The 24,512-nt window shown below is 40.2% G+C and overlaps 1 protein-coding gene across 3 annotated transcripts; it reads right to left on the reverse strand.

Annotated features, from left to right (window-relative positions):
- On the reverse strand, positions 1 to 24,414 carry uevld (UEV and lactate/malate dehyrogenase domains). 3 transcript variants are annotated; one of them, XM_024379156.2, is made up of 12 exons: positions 24,242 to 24,412; positions 23,846 to 23,930; positions 23,673 to 23,738; positions 23,240 to 23,403; positions 19,822 to 19,963; positions 7,979 to 8,073; positions 7,436 to 7,541; positions 5,117 to 5,287; positions 4,745 to 4,909; positions 3,738 to 3,828; positions 1,425 to 1,548; positions 1 to 731 (listed from the first exon to the last, which is right to left on the reverse strand). In XM_024379156.2, exons 1-12 carry the CDS (start codon positions 24,281 to 24,283, stop codon positions 567 to 569), a joined length of 1,416 nt encoding a protein of 471 aa, XP_024234924.2. In that variant the 5' UTR covers positions 24,284 to 24,412; the 3' UTR covers positions 1 to 566. The 3 variants fall into 3 exon arrangements, with proteins under 3 accessions (XP_024234924.2, XP_042157302.1, XP_042157303.1); XM_042301369.1 differs by lacking the exon at positions 1 to 731 and adding an exon at positions 738 to 902 and having other exon boundaries at positions 24,242 to 24,414; XM_042301368.1 differs by lacking the exon at positions 23,846 to 23,930 and having other exon boundaries at positions 24,242 to 24,413.
- Positions 24,415 to 24,512: the final 98 nt, after the last annotated feature.

The following is a 24,512-nucleotide window of genomic DNA, read 5'->3' on the forward strand; positions in this document are numbered from 1 at the left end:
TCAATTAAGATGTTAATTTTTATTTCCTTCTCTAAAAAGTCCAGGAATGATAGGCATACAGAAATATAGAATTAGAGTGCTGTAAATAAGATGTTAAATATATAATAAAGGCATCTTTCGGATTCCTTTGCATACAATTTTCTTCATAAATAATGAACAGTTACCTTCACCATTCAACCAGATTACATTTTATTTTGGAAAACTACGAAAAAGTTAAATCTTTCATCACTTGAACTTGACCCTTTCTCGTCATCTATGCCAGTGTGTGCAGGCTTTGGTTCCAACCCAGCACTAACAACAGATTCCACTAAACAAAAGCTTGACAATTAGTAGATTAGCTGAATCCGATGAATTGGTACAGGGCTGGTGCAAAAACCTGCCTCCCAGGTCTAAGACCTGGTTTCCCAAAAGCATCTTAAGGCTTAGAACCATAGGATCCTATTGTTCTAAGATTAACCTAACCTTAAGATGTTTTTAGGAAACAGGGCCCAGGACTGAAGAACGCTGATCGGCTGATGGCCTCAGTCAGATTGATTGGCTGTGTTGTGCTGCCCGGGGCAAGGGCATCATATCCTGAGCTGTGAGAGGAGGGCACAGAGCGACGTGACGCTCTCCCTCAGTCTGGCGTCCTCTTCCTGTCCCAGGGACACACCGGCTAGACGGGTTGAGCCCGACACCCCCAGGACACAGGGTAGGCTAAGGAACACCTCCGCACCGATACCGCCCCAGCCCTGAAACACACACGGGAAGAAACTCAATAGCATACTCCTCTTGCTCTCTTTCTTTACCTCCTTCTCAAAACCAATTGGGGGATAAGGTCAGCGAGGACGAACTTCTGGCTCTCATATCCAATGGGTTTTGAGAAGAAGACAAGAAGGATGGGAGTAGTAGGCAATTGAGATCTTCCCAGGAAAACGGATAGGGACACAAAACTTAACACAGGTACAGGATGCGGCACAGAGCACAAGATGAGAAACATGACAGCAGTGCATTTTGGTCAGAAAACCCTCTATATACACATCTACTTGAGCTGAGGTGTATATAGTAAAGTGTGGTTTCTCGAGGGATCTAGATTGTATGCAACAAAAAACGCTTTTTATACATTTTGCAATGGAAAGCAAAAATAAGCTTTTCTCATTGGACAAGCGCAGGTAGTCCCTCCCCGTTTCAGTCAGTCTGTGTGTAACTGATGTGAAATGGCTAGCTAGTTAGCGGGGTGCGAGCTAATAGCGTTTCAATCGGTGACGTCAATCACTCTGAGACCTTGAAGTAGTTGTTCCCCTTGCACTGCAAGGGCCGCGGCATTTGGGAAGCGATGGATAACGATGCTTCGAGGGTGGCTGTTGTCTGTATGTGCAGAGGGTCCCTGGTTCGGAGCGGGGAGAGGGACGGAAGCAATACTGCTACATGTGCAGCTGTGTTACCTGTGCCAGTGTGGAGACAGAGTGAGTCTTCCTCTGGTCCACCAGGATACTGTGGGTGATGTCAGCGATAGACAGACCCACGGACCAGGATCGTTGGCCACGGCCCTTCAGCATCTCAAATGCCCTGCACAAAACAGGAAACTGGTCAACGCCATGTTGGCCCATTCGGTTAGAGTAGGAAAGTATTCACACCCCTTGACTTTTTCCACTTTGTTGATACACAGTGGGATTAAAATAGATTTCATTTCTTTTCAACGATCTACACAAAATACTCTGTCAAAGTGAAAGAGAAATTCTAAAATAAGTGTTTTATTTTTCATGATTTAAATGATCTCGATTAGATACGTATTCAACCCCCCGATTCAATACATGTTAGAATCACCTTTGGTAGCGATTACAGCTGTAAGTCTTTAAGAGCTTTCCACACCTGGATAGTGCAACATTTGCCCATTATTTTCAAATTGGTTGTTGATCATTGCAAAACAGCCATTTAAGTCTTGCCATAGATTTAAGCCAATATAAGTCAAAACTAACTCTGCCACTGAGGAACATTCAACACTTTTGCTAAGCAACTCCAATGGCCTTGTGTTTTAGGTTATTGTCCTGCTGAAAGGTGAATTAATCTCCCAATGTTTATTTATTGTACCTTTATTTAACTAGGCAAGTCAAATTCTTATTTTAAATGACGGCCTAGGAACAGTGGGTTAACTGCCTGTTCAGGGGCAGAACGACAGATGTGTACCTTGTCAGCTCGGGGATTTGAACTTGCAACCTTTCGGTTACTAGTCCAATGCTCTAACCACTCGCCTACCGCCCGAAAAAACGTCTGGTGGAAAGGAGACTGAACCAGGTTCTTCTCTAGGATTTTGCCTGTCCTTAGCTCTATTACGTTTATTTTTATCCTGAAACTGCCCAGTCCTTAACGATTACAAGCATACCCATAACATGATGCATCCACCACTATGCTTGAAAATATGGAGTGGTACTCAGTAATGTGTTTTATTGGATTTGTGTGTTTTTTGGATTTGACTCAAACATACCACTTTGTATTCTGGACAAAAAGTGAATTGCGTTACCTAATTTTTTTGAAGTATTACTTTAGTGCCTTTTTGCAAACAGGGTGCATGTTTTGGAAAATTGTATTCGGTACAGGCTTCCTTCTTTTCACCCTATCAATTATGATAGTATTGTGGAGTAACTACAATGTTGTTGATCCATCAGTTGTTTTCGCCAATCACAGCCATTCAACTCTAACGGTTTTAAAGTCACCATTGGACTCATGGTGAAATCCCTGAGCGGTTTCGTTCCTCTCTGGCAACTGAGTTAGGAAGAACGCCTGTATCTTGTAATGACTGGGTGATAGTGATAGTTAATGCCCGTTTTTTAAAATCTTGGTTTCATCAGACCAGAGAATCTTGTTTCTCCTGGTCTGAGTCCTTTAGGTGCCTTTTGCCAAACTCCAAGCGGGCTGTCATGTGCCGTTGACTGAGGAGTGGCTTCCTTCTGGCCACTACCATACAGTCCTGATTTGTGGAGTGCTGCAGAGATGGTTGTCCTTCTGGAAGGTTCTCCCATCTCCACAGAGGAACACTGGAGATCTATCAGAGTTACCATCGGGTTCTTGTTTTGGTACCCTTTCCCAGATGTCTGCCTCGACACAATCCTGTCTCGGAGCTCTACGGACAATTCCTTCAACCTCGTGGCTTGGTTTTTGCTCTAACATGCACTGTCAACTATGGGACCTTATATAGACAGGTGTGTGCCTTTCCAAATCATGTCCAATCAATTTAATTTACTACAGGTGGACTCCAATCAAGTTGTAGAAACATCTCAAGGATGATCAATGGAAACAGGATGCAACTGAGCTCAATTTTGAGTCTCATAGCAAAGGGTCTGAATACTTATGTAAAAACCTGTTTTTGCTTTGTCATTATGGGGTAGTGTGTGTAGATTGAGGGGAAAAACATATTTCATCCATTTTATAATAAGGCTGTAACGTAACAAAATGTGGAAAAAGTCAAGGGGTCTGAATAGTTTACAAATGTACTGTATAGGGGAACAATGTGCAGTATTAGAATACAGTTGCACTCTGCCCTAGACACTGATATGAGGTCCGCTATATCATTGTTCAGTCTTCTTTTTTATATTAAGATTGGGTGAGCTGATCCTAGATCTGTGCCTGCGGGCAACATGTATCCAGAACACCTTCAGTCAGTGTGATGCCATTTTGGGTCATAGTCACGCCAGTCTCCGGGAAAAGTTCTTGGCAGTGTTCTGAGGGATAAAGACCTCGTTGTTGTTTTTGTTACTTACCTGTCTAACAGAGGTTTGGTAGCTTTGGATCTGGGTGCGATCTCTGGATGTTGGTGGCTAGCCCCCATCAAAATGTTACTCAACACAGGGACTGCAACACAAAAACAAATTGTGAGTGTTAAAGAAATCCCATTAATATCCAGAGATATTGCATTAAATGGCTCCTGTGCTCCACAGAGAGTAATAACAAACATTCACTTCACCCACAACATCAGATACTGCAAGTAGATACTGCCTTGGTAGTTTGGTATGCAATGTTTCCCCTATATTCATTTTGCGGCAGTAGGCCACTGCTTCTAAATAGTTTCCACCAATCCCAAAAAAAGGATTACAAAAAAATATATAATTGGGGGAGATCCAGGGTGGTAAAATGTTTTCAGTGTAATATGCAGAAATGGAGGAGCAATTTCCTGGTAGCTAAAATTCCAATAGTTCGCCTAATTTCAGTTTGTGACAATTCAAGCAATGTGTAGAGAATCATTTTACCATCTAAACCACTGAAATATATTTTCAGTTGTTTATAGTTGGCGTACAAAACCGAAAGTAAAAGATGCAAAAACGAAACATAGAAATAGCGCACATAGAACAGATTTACAGTTTCTTAGACTTGCTTTAAATGAGAGTGACAGACCTACACCTAAAATGTTTGAATTTGGTCAGGTTGTCCAAAAAGTGACAATGCAGCTATAAATGACTAAAACCACAAAGTATGTAGAAATGATAATGTAGCTAAATATCTATATTTTTATAAGATCATTTTGAGCACTAACAATGACCAAAATAAAACTAGACAGTCACGGAGAATCTAGCATAAGAATACAGCATAAGCCTTGCAAAATGTGGACAAATTAGCTTTAAAAAACGCAAACTGTTGTCACTGCGGCCAAGAGTAGGGCCTCTAACATTTGGTCGGAAACCATGCCTTCTGGCCATGCCTTGCCACCCCCCCCCCACGTTAACTTTGCCACCACTACTGAAAGAAATCCTCAGACCTGTCTCCATCTTACCCTTGTTGTCTGAGAGTTCTCCTATGACCCAGGCCTGTTTGTGTGTGTTGAGACTGATGTCCAGGACGTGACAGAGACGTTCAGAGTCCAGGTTACACCCCGCCCCGATCACCCTGGATGGTGGCAGGCCGCTCTGTCTCCACGCCACATGGGCCATGATGTCCACTGTCAGAGATATTAGAACAGAGGGTTTATGAAATTTTCACAGATATTTTTTGTGGACAGTAAATCATACACCAATGCCAATATGAGATTTGATCACAATTTTTCTGTATTTCCTATGACACTTCTAGTTCAGTGCCTTCTGCTGCTTTTGACTGGTAGGTGTGTGTGTGTGTGTGTGTGTGTGTGTGTGTGTGTGTGTGTGTGGACCTGGCTGCGAGGCGATGAGCAGCACAGCGTTGGGGCTAAGGCGGACCAGGCCTGGGATAATGCCCCGGTACATGTCCACGTTGGTCTGGACCACGCTCACGTACGACTGCTCGTTGCTCCACGCGTTCGCCGTCACCACGATCACACTGGAGTCGGCAGACGCCGACAGGTCTATCATTGAAAAACAAACGGTTCTTCAACAAAAGTGGAGTATCTTAAGGCCCCATTGTAACACACGTTTTTTGGGACAGTGGTAGCCCCAGCGTTGATAGTCATCCATTTAATAAACATCCCTTTTGAAGAAGGACCTGCACGCTCCAACATACAGTGGCTTGTGAAAGTATTCACCCCCCTTGGCATTTTTCCTATTTTGTTGCCTTACAACCTGGAATTAAAATAGATTTTTTTGGGGGGGTTTTATCATTTGATTTACACAACCTACCATTTTAAAGATGCAAAATAAGAAAAAGAAAACAGAAATAAGACAATAAAAAAACAGAACACCTGAGCGTGCATAACTATTCACAGAATACTCGCAATATTTAAGTTCCCGCTCACAAGACCTGAAATTTGCTCAGTGCCAAAGTCAATACTTTGTGCAGCCACCTTTTGCAGCAGTTACAGCTACAAGTCTCTTGGGGTATGTCTCTATAAGCTTGGCACATCTAGCCACTGGGAGTTTTGCCCATTATCAAAGGCAAAACTGCTCCAGCTCCTACAAGTTGGATGGGTTCCGTTGGTGTATAGATATCTTTACGTCATACCATAGATTCTCAATTGGATTGACATCTGGGCTTTGACTAGGCCATTCCAAGACATCTACATGTTTCTCCTTAAACCACTTGAATGTTGCTTTAGCAGTATGCTTAGGGTCATTGTCCTGCTGGAAGGTGAACCCCCGTCCCAGTCTCAAATCTCTGGAAGACTGAAACAGGTTTCCCTCAATAATTTCTCTGTACTTAAGTGCCATCCATCATTCCTTCAATTCTGACCAGTTTCCCAGCCCCTGCTGATGAAAAACATCCCCACAGCATGATGCTGCCACCACCATGATGGTGTTCACAGGGTGATGAGAGGTGTTGGGTTTGCACCAGACATAGCATTTTCCTTGATGGCCAAAAAGTTCCATTTTAGTCTCATCTGACCAGAGTACCTTCTTCCATATGTTTGGGGAATCTCCCACATGCCTTTTGGCATTTTTTTCTTTAAGCAATGGCTTTTTTCTGGCCACTCTTCCGTAAAGCTCTGTGGAGTGTACGGCTTAAAGTGGTCCTATGGACAGATACTCCAATCTCTGCTGTGGAGCTTTGCAGCTCCTTCAGGGTTATCTTTGGTTTCTTTGTTGCCTCTCTGATTAATTCCCTCCTTGCCTGGTCCGTGAGTTTTGGTGGGCAGGCCTCTCTTGGCAGATTTGTCGTGGTGCCATATTCTTTCCATTTTTTAATAGTGGATTTAATGGTGCTCTGTGGGATGTTTCAGATATTTTTATAACCCAATCCTGATCTGTCAACAACTTTGTTCCTGACCTGTTTGGAGAGCTCCTTGGTCTTCATGGAGCCCATTGCTTAGTGGTGTTGTAGACTCTGGGGCCTTTCCGAACAGGTTTATACATACTGAGATCATGTGACAGATCATGTGACACTTAGATTGCACACAGGTGGACTTTATTTAAATAATTATGTGACTTCTGAAGGTAATTGGTTGCACCAGATCTTAATTATAGCAAAGGGGGTGAATACATATGCACGCAGCACTTTTTTTTTTTTTTTTTTTTTTTTAACACAATACAATTTTCAGTCACATATTTGACAAACTGTGTTATAAATCATTTCTTATTTTTATAAAGTGATTTGAGCTTTAAAATTAAAAACAGCCCTAAAATGGTTTATATCAAGCCTACAATGAACACCACACATTGGCTATTGTAGGGGAAATCATAGAAGTCAACACCTATATCCATGTGGAAATGTTATGGCATTTTCTCAATTGGTTTTGTTGATAGGACTACATTATGCTCAAATAACAACAATAGCCTATTGATCACTGTGAAACTAATTTAAAGCAGGTGTAGCCTGTGTTCACAATTAATGCGTGCTGGAAGTTGCACAGAATGCTCGCAATATTTAAGTTCCTGCTCACAAGACCTGAAATTTGCTCAGTGCCAATTTTTTGGGAGGGAACGTTAGATGTAAATCAGTGGTCCAAACTAGTGACTATATACATAGGCTGAGGTTTAGATGAATAGGTCAGGCTTAGTTTACAGTTCACTGCTGCTTTACTGGGTAAAAGTAGTGTCTAATAAGTTTATAGGAGATGTACCTTTAGATACCTCCACCTTCGGTAAGTTGAAAATCTCTAGATCCATGCTACCACCTTTGGTGGAGCTCTCAGCTACGTCAATGAAGACTAGTCTATCCACTTTACCCTATAAAGCAAAGAGAGAGAGAGAACATAATGTGAACTCTTCACTGTTATGAAAGATACATGGGATAGAAATGGTGATCAATACTCAAAACACATCCTTTAGACACAATAGTGATTAAGAAAGGCTTGTCACATCAATGTACCTGGGTCGTGTTAATATGGCACCAAAAGCAAGAAAACAGACAAACAGGGCGACCTATAATTGTTTGTCAAGTAGGTTTAAATACATTTCACTTCAAAAATCAGCCTTTGATTCTGCTTTGTGACAAAATGTGCAATCTTTTGGAGGGAGGGCAAAGTGCAGACTGATAAGTACTACATGGACTTGTCCAATAAGAAACACAAATTTCAATTTCTCGTCACAAAAGGTTTCCTGTTGCATGTCCTAATGAACACGACCCGGTTTTAACATTTGAGTGTCAAAAAAGGCAGTCATACTTTTGCCAAAATGCTCATCACTGATGCCATTCCCAAGTCTCCGCCCCCAATGACTGTGACTTTGTTGATTAAATGATCGTGATGCTGTCCTCCACCTGTGATAGGACGACATGGTTAGAGTTAGAGCCAGGGGTGTTAACGTCAGGTGAAATGTTTAGCTTCAGAATGCTGCAAACAGAAAGTTACTAAACAGAGATTACACTTTTCCTAGTTCTACATGACAGACAATCAGATATGTTCTAAATTATACATTTCAATCTAAACATTCTGCAATTTACCACATCATCACTAGAGAAAGCTGGCTTGGCTATTGATGGCAAACTATCAGACCCAGCCACAGCTTAATCTGGAGTTTGCGTTGTCGGTTTCTGGTGAATATCAAAACGCTAATTTGTAGGTGACAGGATTCATTGAATGAAGAAATACACTTTGGAAATAATTGTAATATAAAGCAGTCATGTGTTATCCTCTGGGCCCAAATATAGCCTTACCTTTTTAAACCCAATGAACCATTCAGCAAGTGGCATTCTGGCAGTATATGTCCAGAAAGTCTGGTTTCCCAGACAGATTAAACCTAATTCTGGTCTGAAAAGCATGCTCAATGGAGAATCTCGATTGAAAGTTGTTTTAAACCCAGGGCCCATATCCACAAAGGTTCTCAGAAAAAGGTTCTAGGAATCCTGTTAAAAAACAACAATGTTTTTTCTCGCAGCTCAGAGGAGGTTAAGACACTGTTCAGACAGAGAGTAAAATCAATTCATAAAAAGTTTCTCAGCTCGTAATCATGACAGTTTGAGGTACAGCAAAAGATAGTGAAGCTGCTCGTTGACATTGTTGCAAATGGAGAATAATAATAATAATAATAATAATAATAACAATAATAAGAGGCAACACGCTTTAGACAAAAGGTTTGATAGAATTTTCACGACATGATCACTTTGACAAGTCTGAATTTCTGCCTAATGTTGTCATGCAAAACCTTTTTTTAACCAATTGGGATGTGGATTTTTGATCATATAACTGTTATAGCAGACACACTCGTCACTTTAACAACTCAAATCGATCAAGTCACTTCCCGATAATGTTGCATAAAACGTTTGAAAGGTCGATCATTTTAATCTAACATGAAGCTCTAGATGCCTTAAATGGCCCAATTCTTATAGGCATACCCAATAAGGGATCATTTTATTACGTGATATTGCGCTCCAAAAGGGATAACATGTCGGTTAATTAAATAATCTAAAGAAAAATGTGTTTATTTATTACCTTAGTGGTTATAATTATTTAGGCATATCATGTGAAGTAGGCCTCATGTGAAATCATTGTCAAAAGCACAAGAGATACTGTTGCATGTAGGTAGATTAGTGTATATGATCAACCCATAAATACCGGTCAAAAGTTTTAGAACACCTTTATTTTTACTATTTTCTACATTGTACTAATACTAGTACTACATTGTTCTAATAGTGAAGACATCAAAACTACGAAATAACACACATGGAATCATGTAGTAAGCAAAAAAGTGTTAAATAATAATAATAATGTATATTTTTTTATATTTTAGATTCTTCTAAGTAGCCACCCTTTGCACACTCTTAACATTCTCTCAACCAGCTTCACCTGGAATGCTTTTCCAACAGTCTTGAAGGACTTCCCACATATGTTGAGCACTTGTTGGCTGCTTTTCCTTCACTCTGCGGTCCGACATCCCAAACCATCTCAATTTGGTTGAGGTCGGGGGATTGTGGAGGCCAGGTCATCTGACGCAGCACTCCATCACTCTCATTCTTGGTAAAATAGCCCTTCACAGCCTGGAGGTGTGTTGGGTAATTGTCCTGTTGAAAAACAAATGATAGTCCCACTAAGCGCAAACCAGATGGGATGGCATTTCGCTGCAGAATGCTGTGGTAGATATGCTGGTTAAGTGTGCCTTGAATTCTAAATAAATCAGACAGTGTCACCAGCAAAGCACCCCCACACCATAACTTCTCACCCATGCTTTACGGTTGGAAATACACATGCGGAGATCAACCGTTCTCCCACACCGCGTCTCACAAAGACACGGCGGTTGGAACCAAAAATCGTTGGACAAAATCGTTGGACTCCAGACCAAAGGACACATTTCTACCAGTCTAATGTCCATTGCTCGTGTTTCTTGGCACAAGCAAGTCTCTTATTATTATTGGTGTCCTTTAGTAGTGGTTTCTTTGCAGCAATTTGAACATGAAGGTCTGATTCACAGTCTCCTCTGAACAGTTGATGTTGAGATGTGTCTGTTACTTGAACTCTGTGAAGCATTTATTTGGGCTGCAATTTCTGAGCCTGGTAACTCTAATGAACTTATCCTCTGCAGCAGAGGGTCTTCCATTCCTGTGGCAGTCCTCATGAGAGCTAGTTCCATCATAGCGCTTGATGGTTTTTGCAACTGCACTTAAAAAATGTATTTCACCTTTATTTAACCAGGTAGGCCAGTTGCGAACAAGTTCTCATTTACAACTGCGACCTGGCCAAGATAAAGTAAAGCAGCGTGACAAAAAACAACAGAGTTACACATAGGATAAACAAAAGTACAGTCAATAACACAATAGAAAAATCTATATACAGTGTGTGCAAATGGAGTAAGAAGGTAAGGCAATAAATAGGCCATAGTAACGAAGTAATTACAATTTAGCAAATTAACACTGGAGTGATAGATGTGCAGATGAAGATGTGCAAGTAGAAAAACTGGTGTGCAAAAGAGCAAAAAAGTAAACAAAAACAAAATGGGGATGAGGTAGTTAGTTGGGTGGGCTCTTTACAGATGGGCTATGTACAGCTGCAGCGATCAGGTCGCAGTGGTGGGTGGTATATAGGGTGACAAAATGGATGGCACTGTGATAGACTGCATCCAATTAGCTGAGTAGAGTGTTGGAGGCTTTTTGGAGTTAGAGCTACAGGATGCAAATTTCTGTTTGAAAAAGCTGGCCTTTGCTTTCCTAACTGACTTGTGTGTATTGGATCCTGACTTCCCTGAAAAGTTGCATATCGCGGGGACTATTCGATGCTAGTGCAATACGCCACAGGTTGTTTTTGTGCTGGTTGAGGGCAGTCAGGCCTGGAATGAACCAAGGACTATATCTGTTCTCAGTTCTACATTTTTTGAAAGGGGCATGCTTATTTAAGATGGTGAGGAAAGTACTTTAAAAGAACAAACGGGCATCCTCAACTGACAGGATGAGGTCAATATCCTTCCAAGATACCAGGGCCAGGCCCGCTCGCAACAGTGTTTTAGGGAGCGTTTCAAGAATCTTTCAAAGTTCTTGACATTATCCAGATTGGCTGTCATTTCTCTTCGCTTATTTGAGACGTTCTTGCCATAATATGGACTTGGTCTTTTACCAAATAGGATTTTCTTCTGTATACCCCCCTACCTTGTCACAAAACAACCGACGTCCGAATGAAAAGCGTGCCCAAAGTAAACTGCCTGTTACTCAGGCCCAGAAGCTAGGATATGCATATAATTGGTAGTTTTGGATAGAAATCACTCTAACGGTTCTAAAACTTACTATTACAATTATGTCTGTGAGTATAACAGAACTGATATGGCAGGCAAAACCCCGATGACAACCCCCCCCAAAAAAAAATAGTCAGCCTACCACTATTTTCAATGGCTATTGTCCCACCTGGCCATAAGAAGTTAACAAGGCACATCTGTTAATTGAAATGCATTCCAGGTGGCTACCTCATGAAGCTGGTTGAGAGAATACCAAGAGTGTGCAAAGCTGTCATCAAGACAAAGGGTGGCTACTTTGAAGAATCTCAAATATAAAATATATTTTGATTAGTTTAACACTTTTTTGGTTACTTCATAGTTTGTCTTCATTATTATTCTACATTGTAGAAAATAGTCAAAAGAAAAGAAAAACCCTTGAAATGAGTAGGTGTTCTAAAAATTCTGACCGGTAGTGTGGAAATATCAAAACAACTCCAAAGCAATTGCATGTGTAACAGGAACCACTGACTCGCTAGCATTTTTATTATAAAAGACACCGCTTAAACTCTGACGCCCTCTGGTGGCATTTTGTAAACTACGCATAATATTGTATACTACCTTTCAGAAACAATGCGACTACTACAGAGCATGCCAAAAAACCCTGAAATGTAGGGGGTTTTTTTCCAGGAGGGGTCCCACTAATTTTCCCCATGTTGGGGAATAAGATATTTTTAAGTCTAGGTTTGAAATAAAATATGTCTCCAATTACTGTTCCAAAATTATTTCAAATATATATTTTCCATAGAAAGCCGTTTTAAAAGCGCAGGCCTTGTGCAACGCAACGTTAAAATAGTTGTGTTTTTATTAGTTTTCATTTGAATTATTTAAAGATTTTATTCAGTTTCGTTTCAGTTTTCAGATCCACTTTACAATAGTTTATTTAGTTAAAGGTTTTATAAAAACATGTCTATATTATTTTGCTTTAGTTTTGGTGTTGGACTAAAAGTTGCCAATGCGTGGAAGGTTAGGAGCCATTTAGTTGCTGTATAGTTAGTGTTTTTTGGGATGTCACTTCTTGACACTGTGGGCAGCAGGCAAAAGGTGATTGGCCTGGTCATAGGTTAGGTTTAAAAAGGTAGACTCGGGGAGATGGTGTATATGCACAAAGTAAACAGTAATAGTGGGTCAATTTCGGCAACAACCAGGAGTGTTGAAGCGCAAGGCTAAACCTCAGGGGCTGGTGTTACGGACACAGCCGTGTAGTCTTTCAATCAAGATTCTCCGTTGAGCATGCTTTTTAGTCCAAGACTAGGCTTAATCTGTGTCCAGGACACCATCCCTATATCAAAACTTTTTACCTTTGCAACATTTAATCTGTTTTGGTCCCCTAGCTATTATATTGTAGCTGTGTGAAGAGCACATGCACAGATACTCTGTCTAACTGTGTGAGAACAAAGTCTTGTATTGTGCTAATCTCAATGGGCTTATTCGAGCGGATTGTTTTGTCAAGTCGCCTTTCAAACTGTGTTGCATTCTGGGGATAAAAATTGTCAGACTTGCACCTACATGTCGACTGCATGAACTTTACAAAAATCATGTGATCAAAAGGTCATGACATTTTGACTGCAGTCCACTGCAAGTTACTGCAGTTGTTCTTCATCCTGTGATGACATGGTAGGCACAGCTTGTCCCATTAATCAATCGCAAAAATGTAGGATTAGCCGACTACAAAACAAACATTTTAGATAATATAGAGAATCTGGAACTATTTATTGATCAGCATTTTGATATGCTCGAAAAAGAAACAGATACGTCGAAGTGAACAAGAGAAGACCTGTCCTCGAGTTCTGCGAGCAAAACTGAAGGGAAGCCGCCGTCTAAATTCAACATTGGAGGGTGACGTTTTTATAACTATGTCTCCAGAAGATAGAGCATGAGCGAGCAGGTAAAAAAACTGGATCTATCGCCTGGGCTACTGGGGGAGGTTGAGGCCTTAAAAACAGGAATGGATTACAGTAATTAAATGGAAGAAATACGAGCGGAAATAAGACATTGAAAACTACCGTGGACTCCCTACAAGACACTACAGAGAGGCTGCGGTTTTGATAAAACAATGAAAGTGGAATTACGTGATCTAAAGTGCAGAAGTATGAAAAATAATATTGTTATAATGGGAATAAAAGGAAGATGAAAACAAACTCAGTCAACGGAGGAAAAAAATATCAAGGTGTTCATGAAACGTAGTCTCAAGATGACGGACGAACAATTGATTTTCAAAGGGCTCACCATTTCGATGGCAGAGCAGAGGGAAGGCCCTGTCCGATCAGAACTATGCCAACCCACTAAAAAATAAAAATTGCCTTTTTACAACATGGTAGGGATTTGAAGAACACCCCATTCTCTACTCATGAACAATTTCCCCATGAAATAGTGGAGCGAAGACGTGCCCTGTACCCCACTTTCAAAAGGCTCCGAGCAGAGAAGCAGAACATTTATTTATATGGAAACAACCAAATGTTCAAGGACTCGAAGATTACAATGTGGTTGTGAGTGATAGCTACTTCCTGTTGAAGTAGTCCCCGATACATATTTGCACCGCATTACAGTACAAATATGCAAATATGGATTCATTTGTTTTTCACAAAATTATATTTTTTTGCACAAACAACTTTTTAAAAAATAAACTAAGGTTGGATTTATGGTAATGCAGAATGGGTATGATGAACTTAACATTTTTCTATTCAGGCAATATGGAACTGTGGACTATATGGACGTAATATCAGGTTTTGATTTAGGGGAAGGCGAAGATGGGTAAGGCTGACCTTTTTTCTTCATGATTTTTTTCTTTATTTAATTTGATGATTGTACATTAGAAATACCAATGCTGTTTTTTGTTTGTTATGGCCTAATTGTAGAGGTCGGGTATATTATGACTTAAAAGCTGTTAAATAGTGCGGCCCTTGTTTCGCCGATGTGAATCTGAATGATTAGCTTAAGAAAACTTAATAAATATGAATAGATTTATATAATTAAAAACCTGCCTAGGTTCTCTATTGGAATAGGCCTATACGATCCTAAAATAATTGGTGTTATTACCGTAAAAAAAATAGTGTTTACCAATAAAATGGGCGGATGGTGAAGTAGACATACTTGGTATAACATCTAAAAAATATATATAAATGAACTTACCACAATTAATTTCAATAGAAAGTTAGCAAAAATAGATAAGATTCTGCAACCATGGAGAGGTAAAAAAAGTTGTCTATTTAAGTAAAAATCACATTGATTAACTCTTTGGTCCTATCAGTTTACTTACTTACTAATGGCACTGCCTACTCCAGATGACTCGTTTTTTAAATCATGCAAAGCCAGACAAAATTAAATGTGCCTATTTATATAATGAATATGAGTTTGGGGGGGGGCAACAATTTTTTAATATTAAAGCTTTAAATCCTCTCACTAAAAACTCATACATAAGTTATATGTAATAATCTACTGAAGAACCATTTTGGGTTTAAGAACAGCATATCCTCTGTTAAAAAAATGGCCTTTATAAGGATTACAACTTCACATTTCAGACAAATTGAAAATGGCATTTTGTTTAAAGTGTCACCCTTTCTTAAAACAAGCCATACAAAGCTGGTTACAATTTCAGTTTTATCCTCCAGAAAAGAGAGAACAAATATTAAAATGTTGTTTTTTAAAAATGGTATTATATTTATTAATGATACTATGAATTGAAACGGAGGCGTTTACAGTTGAAGTCGGAAGTTTACATACACCTTAGCCAAATACATTTAAAGTCTGTTTTTCACAATTCCTGACATTTAATCCTAGTAGAATTTCCCTGTTTTAGGTCAGTTAGGATCACCACTTTATTTTAATAATGTGAAATGTCTGAATAATAGTAGAGAGAATGATTTATTTCAGCTTTTATTTCTTTCATCACATTCCCAGTGGGTCAGAAGTTTACATAGACTCAATTAGTATTTGGTTGCGTTGCCTTTAATTGTTTAACTTGGGTTAAACGTTTTGGGTAGCCTTCCATAATAACGTGGGTGAATGTTGGCCCATTCCTCCTGACAGAGCTGGTGTAACTGAGTCAGGTTTGTAGGCCTCCTTGCTCACACATGCTTTTTCAGTTCTGCCCACAAATTTTCTATGGGATTGAGGTCAGGGCTTTGTGATGGCCACTCCAATACCTTGACTTTGTTGTCCTTAAGCCATTTTGCCACAACTTTGGAAGTATGCTTGGGGGTCATTGTCCATTTGGAAGATCCATTTGTGACCAAGCTTTAACTTGATGTCTAGAGATATTCACACAATTTTCATTCCTCATGATGCCATCCATTTTGTGAAGTGCACCAGTCCCTCCTGCAGCAAAGCACCCCCACAACATGATGCTGCCACCCACATGCTTCATGGTTGGGATGGGGTTCTTCGGCTTGCAAGCCTCCCCCCTTTTCCTCCAAACATAACAATGGTCATTATGGCCAAACAGTTCTATATTTGTTTCATCAGACCAGAGGACAATACTCCAAAAAGTACGATTTTTGTTACTATGTGCAGTTGCAAACCGTTGTCTGGCTTTTTTATGGCGGTTTTGGACCAGTGGCTTCTTCCTTGCTGTGCTGCCTTTCAGGTTATATCGATACAGGAGTAGTTTTACTGTGGATATAGATACTTTTGTACCCGTTTCCTCCAACATCTTCACAAGGTCCTTTGCTGTTGTTCTGGGATTGATTTGCACTTTTCGCACCAAAGTACGTTCATCTCTAGGATAGAGAACGCATCTCCTTCCTGAGCGGTACGACGGCTGCGTGGTCTCATGGTGTTTATACTTGCATACTATTGTTTGTACAGATGTGGTACCTTCGGGTGTTTGGAAATTGCTCCCAAGGATGACTTGTGGAGGTCTACAATTTTTTTCTGAGGTCTTGGCTGATTTCTTTTGATTTTCCCATGATGTCAAGCAAAGAGGCACTGACTTTGAAGGTAGGCCTTGAAATACATCCACAGGTACACCTCCAATTGACTCAAATGATGTCAATCAGCCTATCAGAAGCTTCTAAAGCCATGACATTTTCTGGAATTTTCCAAGCTGTTTAAAGGCACAGTCAACTTAGTGTATGTAAACTTCTGACCCACTGGAATTGTGATACAGTGAAATAATCTGTCTGTAAACAATTGTTGGAAAAATTACATGTCATGCACAAAGTAGATGTCCTAACCCACAGTTTAACAAGACGTGTGGAGTGATTGAAAAATGAGTTTTAATGACTCCAACCTAAGTGTATGTAAACTTCAACTTCAACTGTATGTCACATACGCAGTTATCGAAAATATATGGGAATATCTGCTCAATTCAAACTTACAACCAATTGATCGCAGCACTACCACAAAAATGGAGGCGGCAAGTGGAAAAGGTAGGCAACTTGTTTGCCTGCCATATATTAAAGATACAAATTGGCTGACAGGAACTGGCATAAATAGAAAAATATACCAGTTCCATTTGAGGACAAAAATGTTGACGGCTGCGCCATACAGGTTGCAAAATAAATGGGAAGAGATTTGCAATGTACCAATTCCATGGCATATGGTTTATGAACGGGTACAAAAAAACTACACTTGATTCAACACTTAGTTGTTCAATTTAAATTATTATATACAATTCTTGCCACCAACAGAATGCTATATATAGGGCTTACAACCATCTCAGCTCTGTAGATTTTGCTGTGATGAGACAGAATCAATAGATCATTTATTCTGGTATTGCCCCTATCTAGCTTGATTCTGGTCACAGGTTCAGGAAAGGTTTAAAAAAATAAAATAAAAGTACCACTTAAAATTAACCTTACAAATAGCAGTGTTGGGCAATTTGGAAAGCCATTGTCAGTCAATAAGGTTTTCATCTTTAGCTCACAATCTGTGGAAACTATACAATTAGAAATGTTTTTAAAAAGTATATAAAACATCACATTTGAAAAATATGGCATATGGAAACCAAACGAGGGTGGTCTATGATGATCGGTGGGATGGGCTGAGAGGCGGGATTAAAGAGCTTATGTTTGTTAATGTATTATTGTTATGTGACTGCTTTATATAAAAGTACCATGTTTGTAAAATGTTAATTTTTGTAACAAAAAAAGTTGTAAAAAAACTAAAAGATATTTGTCCCCGAAGAGGGGAGGGGTTAATATTTTTTTATAAAGTTCATCCTGCAGCCATCCCCCGCATTATGGGAAGCTCTATTGTGAACCAATCATGAGGGACGTTTTTGTTTAACCCACGCGAATGTGACCAAAGACATTTTTATTTGCCAAAATTTGTGTAATGGATATATACAAATAAATGTGTTATGAGGCTCTCACTTCTTGACTGTACAATGCACATATTATATTATGAGTTCCGTACAATGTGTGATATGGGGAGAATGTTTATTTCAACATCATAAAGAAAACTTTTTTTTTTAAACAATGAAAACTGACTTTCGGCTTTCACCTCCCTCAACCATTCAGCTGCTTTAGCGCTGTGTTTTACACATGGGAAATTGTTAAGCGTGAATCAAGAATGCTCCACCACCCAAAGGACATCCAGCCAACTTGACACAACTGTGGGACACAATTGAGTCAACATGGATCAGCATCCCTTTGGAATGCTTTCGACACCTTGTAGAGTCCACGCCTAGGGCTGTGGAGGTCACGACATTTGTCGGCAGGTGATTGTCAAGCAAATAACTGTTGGTCTCACTGTAATTGACTGTTAATTAGCAAACATATTTAGCATTTCCTGGCTTCCAAACATAGCCACTGATGCAGACATTTGGAACACCTACATTTTAAAAAGTCTAATAAATCCATATAATATAGCCTACACCTTCACAATAAATCCATTATTTATATTAGACAGGTCTAAAGAAGCATGGTATGAAGAAATGTAGTCTATTTCAGAAGCAAAGAATAGCATACTCTGAGTTGTCCTTATGTTAGGTCCTGATCTGGCTGTGGGCTACACTAGTTTTCATGTAGCAGACAAGATTAGCTAAGAATTGCATGGCATTATTTTAAAGTATTAAGAATACAATTGAACAAAGCTGAATAAAATAGAAAGAATATTTTCTCCAAACGATTTGAAAAAGTGTGCACATGCGGTGACGAGCGGTTAACAAAGAAATAGGTACTCCTATATATTTTTTTATTTTTATCCGTTATTTTACCAGGTAAGTTGACTGAGAACACATTCTCATTTGCAGCAACGACCTGGGGAATAGTTACAGGGGATACTTAAGAGTTAAATGTAACTTTAGTTATTCTACAAACGTTGGGCTACATGTTTTGATTTTTAATACATTGATGATGCGACTAATGATGATTTGAAAAGAGAGTTCTGCTTTGTTTTTTGCGCAGGCTATACACTTCATCAGTCTCAAATTTCACGGTAGCATCCCCTTTGTGGCCATAATGCACTCTAAAAAAAAATCCATGCTTTTGCTGCCAGGGGCCATTGTGCCCAAAGTGCTGTGTTGTCTCTGAGTGCTGCTTGCTCCGAAGCACCTCTCACTCACATGGCTCTCCATCACGTGATCAAGGCTTTCTCACAGGCTACAAGCAAAGACAGACACATCAGGGACCCAACTGCACACATCCTTATCCAATTCCGATGTGATTATTGAAGATATTCGAATAACATTTACTTTGTCAGCCAACAAGATGAGTAGGCCTAATGAACTGCAAAAGCACTAGCCTATGTCAATCTACTATCCCCCATAGTACAAAAGTTGACCTATTCTATTCTGTGCAAGAAATAAATATTCCAAACATAGTCTGGGTCAGTTGTGGGATGTGATAGGATCCAAATTAATACAACCACGAGCATAAAACCCCCCCCCGCTGCAGAGCAAAATTTTTAGTTTAAAATTGATAAACAATTTGGCTATTTCTTCACATTATAAGTGTACAAGGCAGTAGGATATATACGCGAATGTTCCATTAGCGGGAAAACACCATCAAAAGTGACCGCAAATGTGATTATGCATGTAATGATTTTATTATAAAGATTAAGAGTGAAAATTATGCCAGTTAGGCTCTACACCCCTTGTAAAGTGGCTTAATACGCTTAATTTTCTTTTGACATTGCCAGCAGTAAGATTTGAGTTCCCGGTACCGGGTCCAAAAACAACCACTCAGAGTTTAACAGGTACTGGTTAGGACAGCTCATGAGGTGTCGTAAAAACTAGGCTTAAGATACCAACATCAAACCAACCATATGTGAAGAATTAGCCCTTTTTGGAAATGCTGGATTCGCCACTGCTCTTAAACCATTTAATCTGTGTCCTGCAAACCAGGCAATTAAATCTAGTCTATATACCCACCTTCATTGATCTTCAGGTTGGAAACGAAGGCCAGCAGCACATTGGGGTCGCTGTTGTCTCCTGTGGACTTGGTGCCCAGCGGAGGATCCTCCTCAAACTGGGAGATCATCTCAGCCAGCAGACCTACTACAGACGACTTGGGCTGAAGAGGAAGACACACAGCTTAACAATGGGAGAGCGAGGATGCGTCAATGACATGAGAATTTACTCCGTCAAAAATGCTTCATCAAAGAATGAATAACATGACACTCGCACAAATTTGCTACATTTGAGGTGGAGCTGAAAAATGAAAGTCACACTCGACGTGACTTCCATATGTATTGTACATGCTACATCTTTTCTTGATTCCTCACATCTTCTCTTTTCTCAAAACACATTGGAGAAGAAGCCCAGAGGGCAGAGACTTTTGACATTATCCTCCAGTAAGGTAGAGAAGGATTTTGTTACATTACAGCCTTACTCTAAAATTGATTAAATTATTTTTTTCTTAATCTACACACAAAACCCCAGAATGATGAAGTGAAAACAGGTTTAGACATTTTTGCAAATGTATTACAAATAAAAAACAGAAATACCTTATTTATATAGTAGTCAGACCCTTTGCTATGAATGAGACTCGAAATTGAGCTCCGGTGCATCCTGTTTCCATTGATCATCCTTGAGATGTTTCTACAACTTGATTGGAATCCACCTGTGGTAAATTCAATTGATTGGACATGATTTGGAAAGGCACACACTTGTCTATATAAGGTCCCCACAGTTGACAGTGCATGTCAGAGAAATGTAGAGCTCCGAGACAGGATTGTGTCGAGGCACAGATCTGGGGAAGGGTACCAAAACATTTCTGCAACATTTGAGGTCCCCAAGAACACAGTGGCCTCCATCATTCTTAAATGGAAGTTTTGAACCAACAAGACTCTTCCTAGTGTTTTCCGCCCGGCCAAACTGAGCAATCGGGAAAGAAGGGCCTTGGTCCAAGAACCCGATGGTCACGCTGACAGAGCTCCAGAGTTCCTCTGTGGAGATGGGATAACCTTCCAGAAGGACAACCATCTCTGCAGCACTCCAACAATCAGGCCTTAATGGTAAAGGGGCCAAACGGAAGCCACTCCTCAGTAAAAAGGCACATGACAGCCCGCTTGGAGTTTGCCAAAAGGCACCTAAAGGACTGACCATGAGAAACAATATGCTCTAGTCTGATGATACCAAGATTGAACTTTTGTCCTGAATGCCAAGCGTCACGTCTAGAGGAAACCAGGCACCTCTCCTCACCTGGCCAATACCATCCCTACGGTGAAGCATGGTGGTGCCAGCATCATGATGTGGGGATATTTTTCAGTGGCAAGGACTGAGAGACTAGCCAGGACTGAGGGAAAGATGAACGAGACAGCCAAGACAACGCAGGAGTGGCTTTGGGACAAGTCTCCGAATGTCCTCGAGCGGCCCAGCCAGCGCCGGACTTGAACCCGGTCCAACATCTCTGGAGACCTGAAAATAGCTGTGCAGCGACGCTCCCCATCCAACCTTACAGAGCTTGAGAGGATCTGCAGTGAATAAAATCGGTGAAACTCCCCAAATACAGGTATGCCAAGCTTTGTCGCGTCATACCCAAGAAGACTCCAGGCTGTAATCGTTGCAAAAGGTGCTTCAACAAAGTACTGAGTAAAGGGTCTTAATACATATGTAAATGTGTTTTTATTTTGTTATCAATTTGCCAAACATTTTAACCTGTTTTTGCTTTGTCGTTATGGGTTATTGTGTGTAGATTGATGAGGGGGGGAAACTATTTAATCAATTTTAGAATAAGGCTAACGTAACAAAAGTGAAGGGGTCTGAATACTTTCCGAATGCACCGTACATGCAATAGTATCTCTTGCGCTTTTGATAATGATTTCACAAGGCCTATTTCACATGATATGCACATGATATGCCTAAATACCTACATCATGCTATTTAAAGTAAGGCATTTGGAGCGCAACAGCACATTGTACAAATGTGTCTAAATTGGCCAATTGAAGGCATCTAGGGCTTATGTTAACTTATACTGAACAAAAATATAAAAACGAAACAATTAAAATGTTTACTGTTTCTGTTCATATAAGGAAATCAGTCAATTGAAATGGAATTTATTAGGCCCTAATGTATGGATTTTTCATGACTGGGCAGGGGCGCAGCGATGACCATCCATTTGGGCGCCAGGCCCAGCCAATGAGAATGAGTTTTTCCTCACAAAAGGGCTTTATTACAGACCAAAATAGTCCTCAGTTTCATCAGCTGTCCGGTTGGCTGGTCTCAGACAATCCTGCAGGTGAAGAAGCCGGATGTGGAGGTCCAGGGCTGGCGTGGTTACACATGGTCTGCGGTTGTGAGGCCGGTTGGACATACTGCCAAATTCTCTAAAACAGCATTAGAGGCAGCTTATGGTAGAGAAATTAACATTCAATTCTCTGGCAACAGCTTTGTTGGACATTCCTCGTAACTTAACATCTGTGGCATTGTGTTGTGCGACACAATTGCACATTTTAGAGTGGCCTTTTTAGTGTCACCAGCACAAGGTGCACCTTTGTAATGATCATGCTGTTTAATCAGTTTCTTGATATGCCACCCCTGTCAGGTGCTCACTAACAGGGATGTAAACAAATTTGCACACAAAATTTGAGCTAAAAAAGCTTTTTGTGCATACGGAACATTTCTGCAATATTTTATTTTAGCTCATGAAACATGGGACAAATTTTATATGTTGCATTTATATTTGGGTTCAGTACAGATTGTGTTCGATGAAAATTAGACCTTCCAAACGTTGTATGCAACGTTATCGGCAAGTGACTTGATGCCTACAGTTGTAAAGCGATTTAGAATTGTTAAAACGGGAGTGAAGAGTGTGTTGATAATAATGGCAATTATTGTAAAAATTATTTTAACATCCATCAGAATTGGTTAAAGGTTATGCATGCCAACACATAACATACTATATAATTAAGAGTAGGCGATATGATCGTGATAGTCACGCGAAAATTATATCAAATTTTTATTGCAACATTTGATGTACAGTAATTTACCGTGGTTGTCTGAAGCAACACCTGCTATGGTATTCATAGCTGCCAATGCCTCACCGCGATTAGTGTCATCACTATCTTGCGGTCCCTCAAACTGTTGTGATTACCAGCTGAGAAACTTTTATGAGTTGATTTTACTCCTGGCTCAGAGTTTGTATGGGCAGTGTCTTATCATCCTAAAACCTACTCTGAGCTGGGAGTTTGTCTTAGAACAAGTTTTAAAACAGAATTCCTATGATCTTTTCAGAGATGCTTGGTGGATACAGGCCCAGGCCTTGGTCAGCATGGATTGTCTTTCCGTCAAGAGAAACAACAGTGATCAACTCTCACAGATGTATCTGTGTAGTAGAGCCTCCTCTTACATGGTCCCAATTGTGGAGGCTGGGGAGGTAGATGCGTCCTCTGGCATCCACGTGCTTCCCCTCCCTGATGACCATGTTGGTGGTAGGCCTCAGCAAGCAGATAGGGGGGGTGAAGGGGAAGGAGTCCATCAGCCACAGCAGGATGGGCAGGTTGTATGAACGGCCTGGGAATTATACAGCATGGAATACAGAACTTACTGTACATTAACAGTAAAGCCATCTAACTTTGATAAGCATTGAGCATTGTTCAGCTACAATCAGTCAATACTTGGGTTGACAATAACAGTGACAGTGTTGAACCTGGGTAGTGGATGGAGAAACTCAATAAACTCAGTTCACGCTAGATACATGTTTTGCATTAGGGTTTAACGATTTACCCACGGCATTCATTAGGCCTTTAACCATAAACTTTAACATGATAGATAAGACTCACCTTCATATTTCACCGGTATGTTGCCAATCAACTTCAGCAGATCTTTTTGGGTGCCGTCACTGAAAGCTTAGAAGAAACGGGTGATTTTTTTAAATGGACAGATACAGGAACAGTCTGTCCAATCAAACTCTTCACAGGGCCATTATGTGATCATTCTGATGAAGCCAACGTACTGTATGTGCCAGCTACTGGTTTCATCGTGGGATGAATCCGGTGAACTTTCTGCAGCTCCTCAATAGCAACATCACGAAACTTGTACTGATATAATAATAAAAAATATGACATGATGCGATTTAGTTGCCTAGTTAGCTAGCTAGATACAGAACAATGTTAAGTAATGACAAAGAAATGGAGACAACTGAATTTCATGGAAACGTCACTTGTGGTCTATTTACTTCAGACTTCCTTTAGGGGCCTGAGCAGCCTGCAATAAAGCTGGTTTAACCGGTGGTTAGCTGATCAAATTGACAATAGTATGAGTAACGTTAGGGGGTATTTAAACAAACACTAGCCAGCTAGTCACACAAAACGAACTAAGATAGAAAGAAGGATAGAACTTTGACACAAACCCTTGACAGTATCTTCTGTATTGCTTCCGGGCTGAGATCCATGGTTTACCATCTGTTGATTAATAATGTGTAGTGAAGGAATAAGGTTCTGTGATCTGAAGCAGCCCAAACTAGCTTTAAAGCACTTGACAGCAAAACACAAACTTCCGCAATGTAAAAAAGGGCGTCATTACCAGGTACGGAAAGCCGAAGGGAAGTTCTTATCTCAGCACCTCAATTAAATTTTTCAAAACAGTAATCTGAAGCAAAGCTTTCAACATTGTAATTTAAA

Source organism: Oncorhynchus tshawytscha, linkage group LG19, assembly GCF_018296145.1.
Source record: "Oncorhynchus tshawytscha isolate Ot180627B linkage group LG19, Otsh_v2.0, whole genome shotgun sequence".
Taxonomy (NCBI): Eukaryota; Metazoa; Chordata; class Actinopteri; order Salmoniformes; family Salmonidae; genus Oncorhynchus; species Oncorhynchus tshawytscha.

Coding starts and splice junctions, on each gene's coding strand:
- uevld (XM_024379156.2), bottom strand. CDS start 24,283: ATGGATCTCAGCCCGGAAGCAATACAGAAGATACTGTCAAGG. Junction 23,739..23,845: donor ACCAGTAGCTGGCACATACA/GTACGTTGGCTT, acceptor GTTTCTTCTAAG/CTTTCAGTGACGGCACCCAA. Junction 19,964..23,239: donor GCCTCCACAATTGGGACCAT/GTAAGAGGAGGC, acceptor CTTCCTCTTCAG/CCCAAGTCGTCTGTAGTAGG.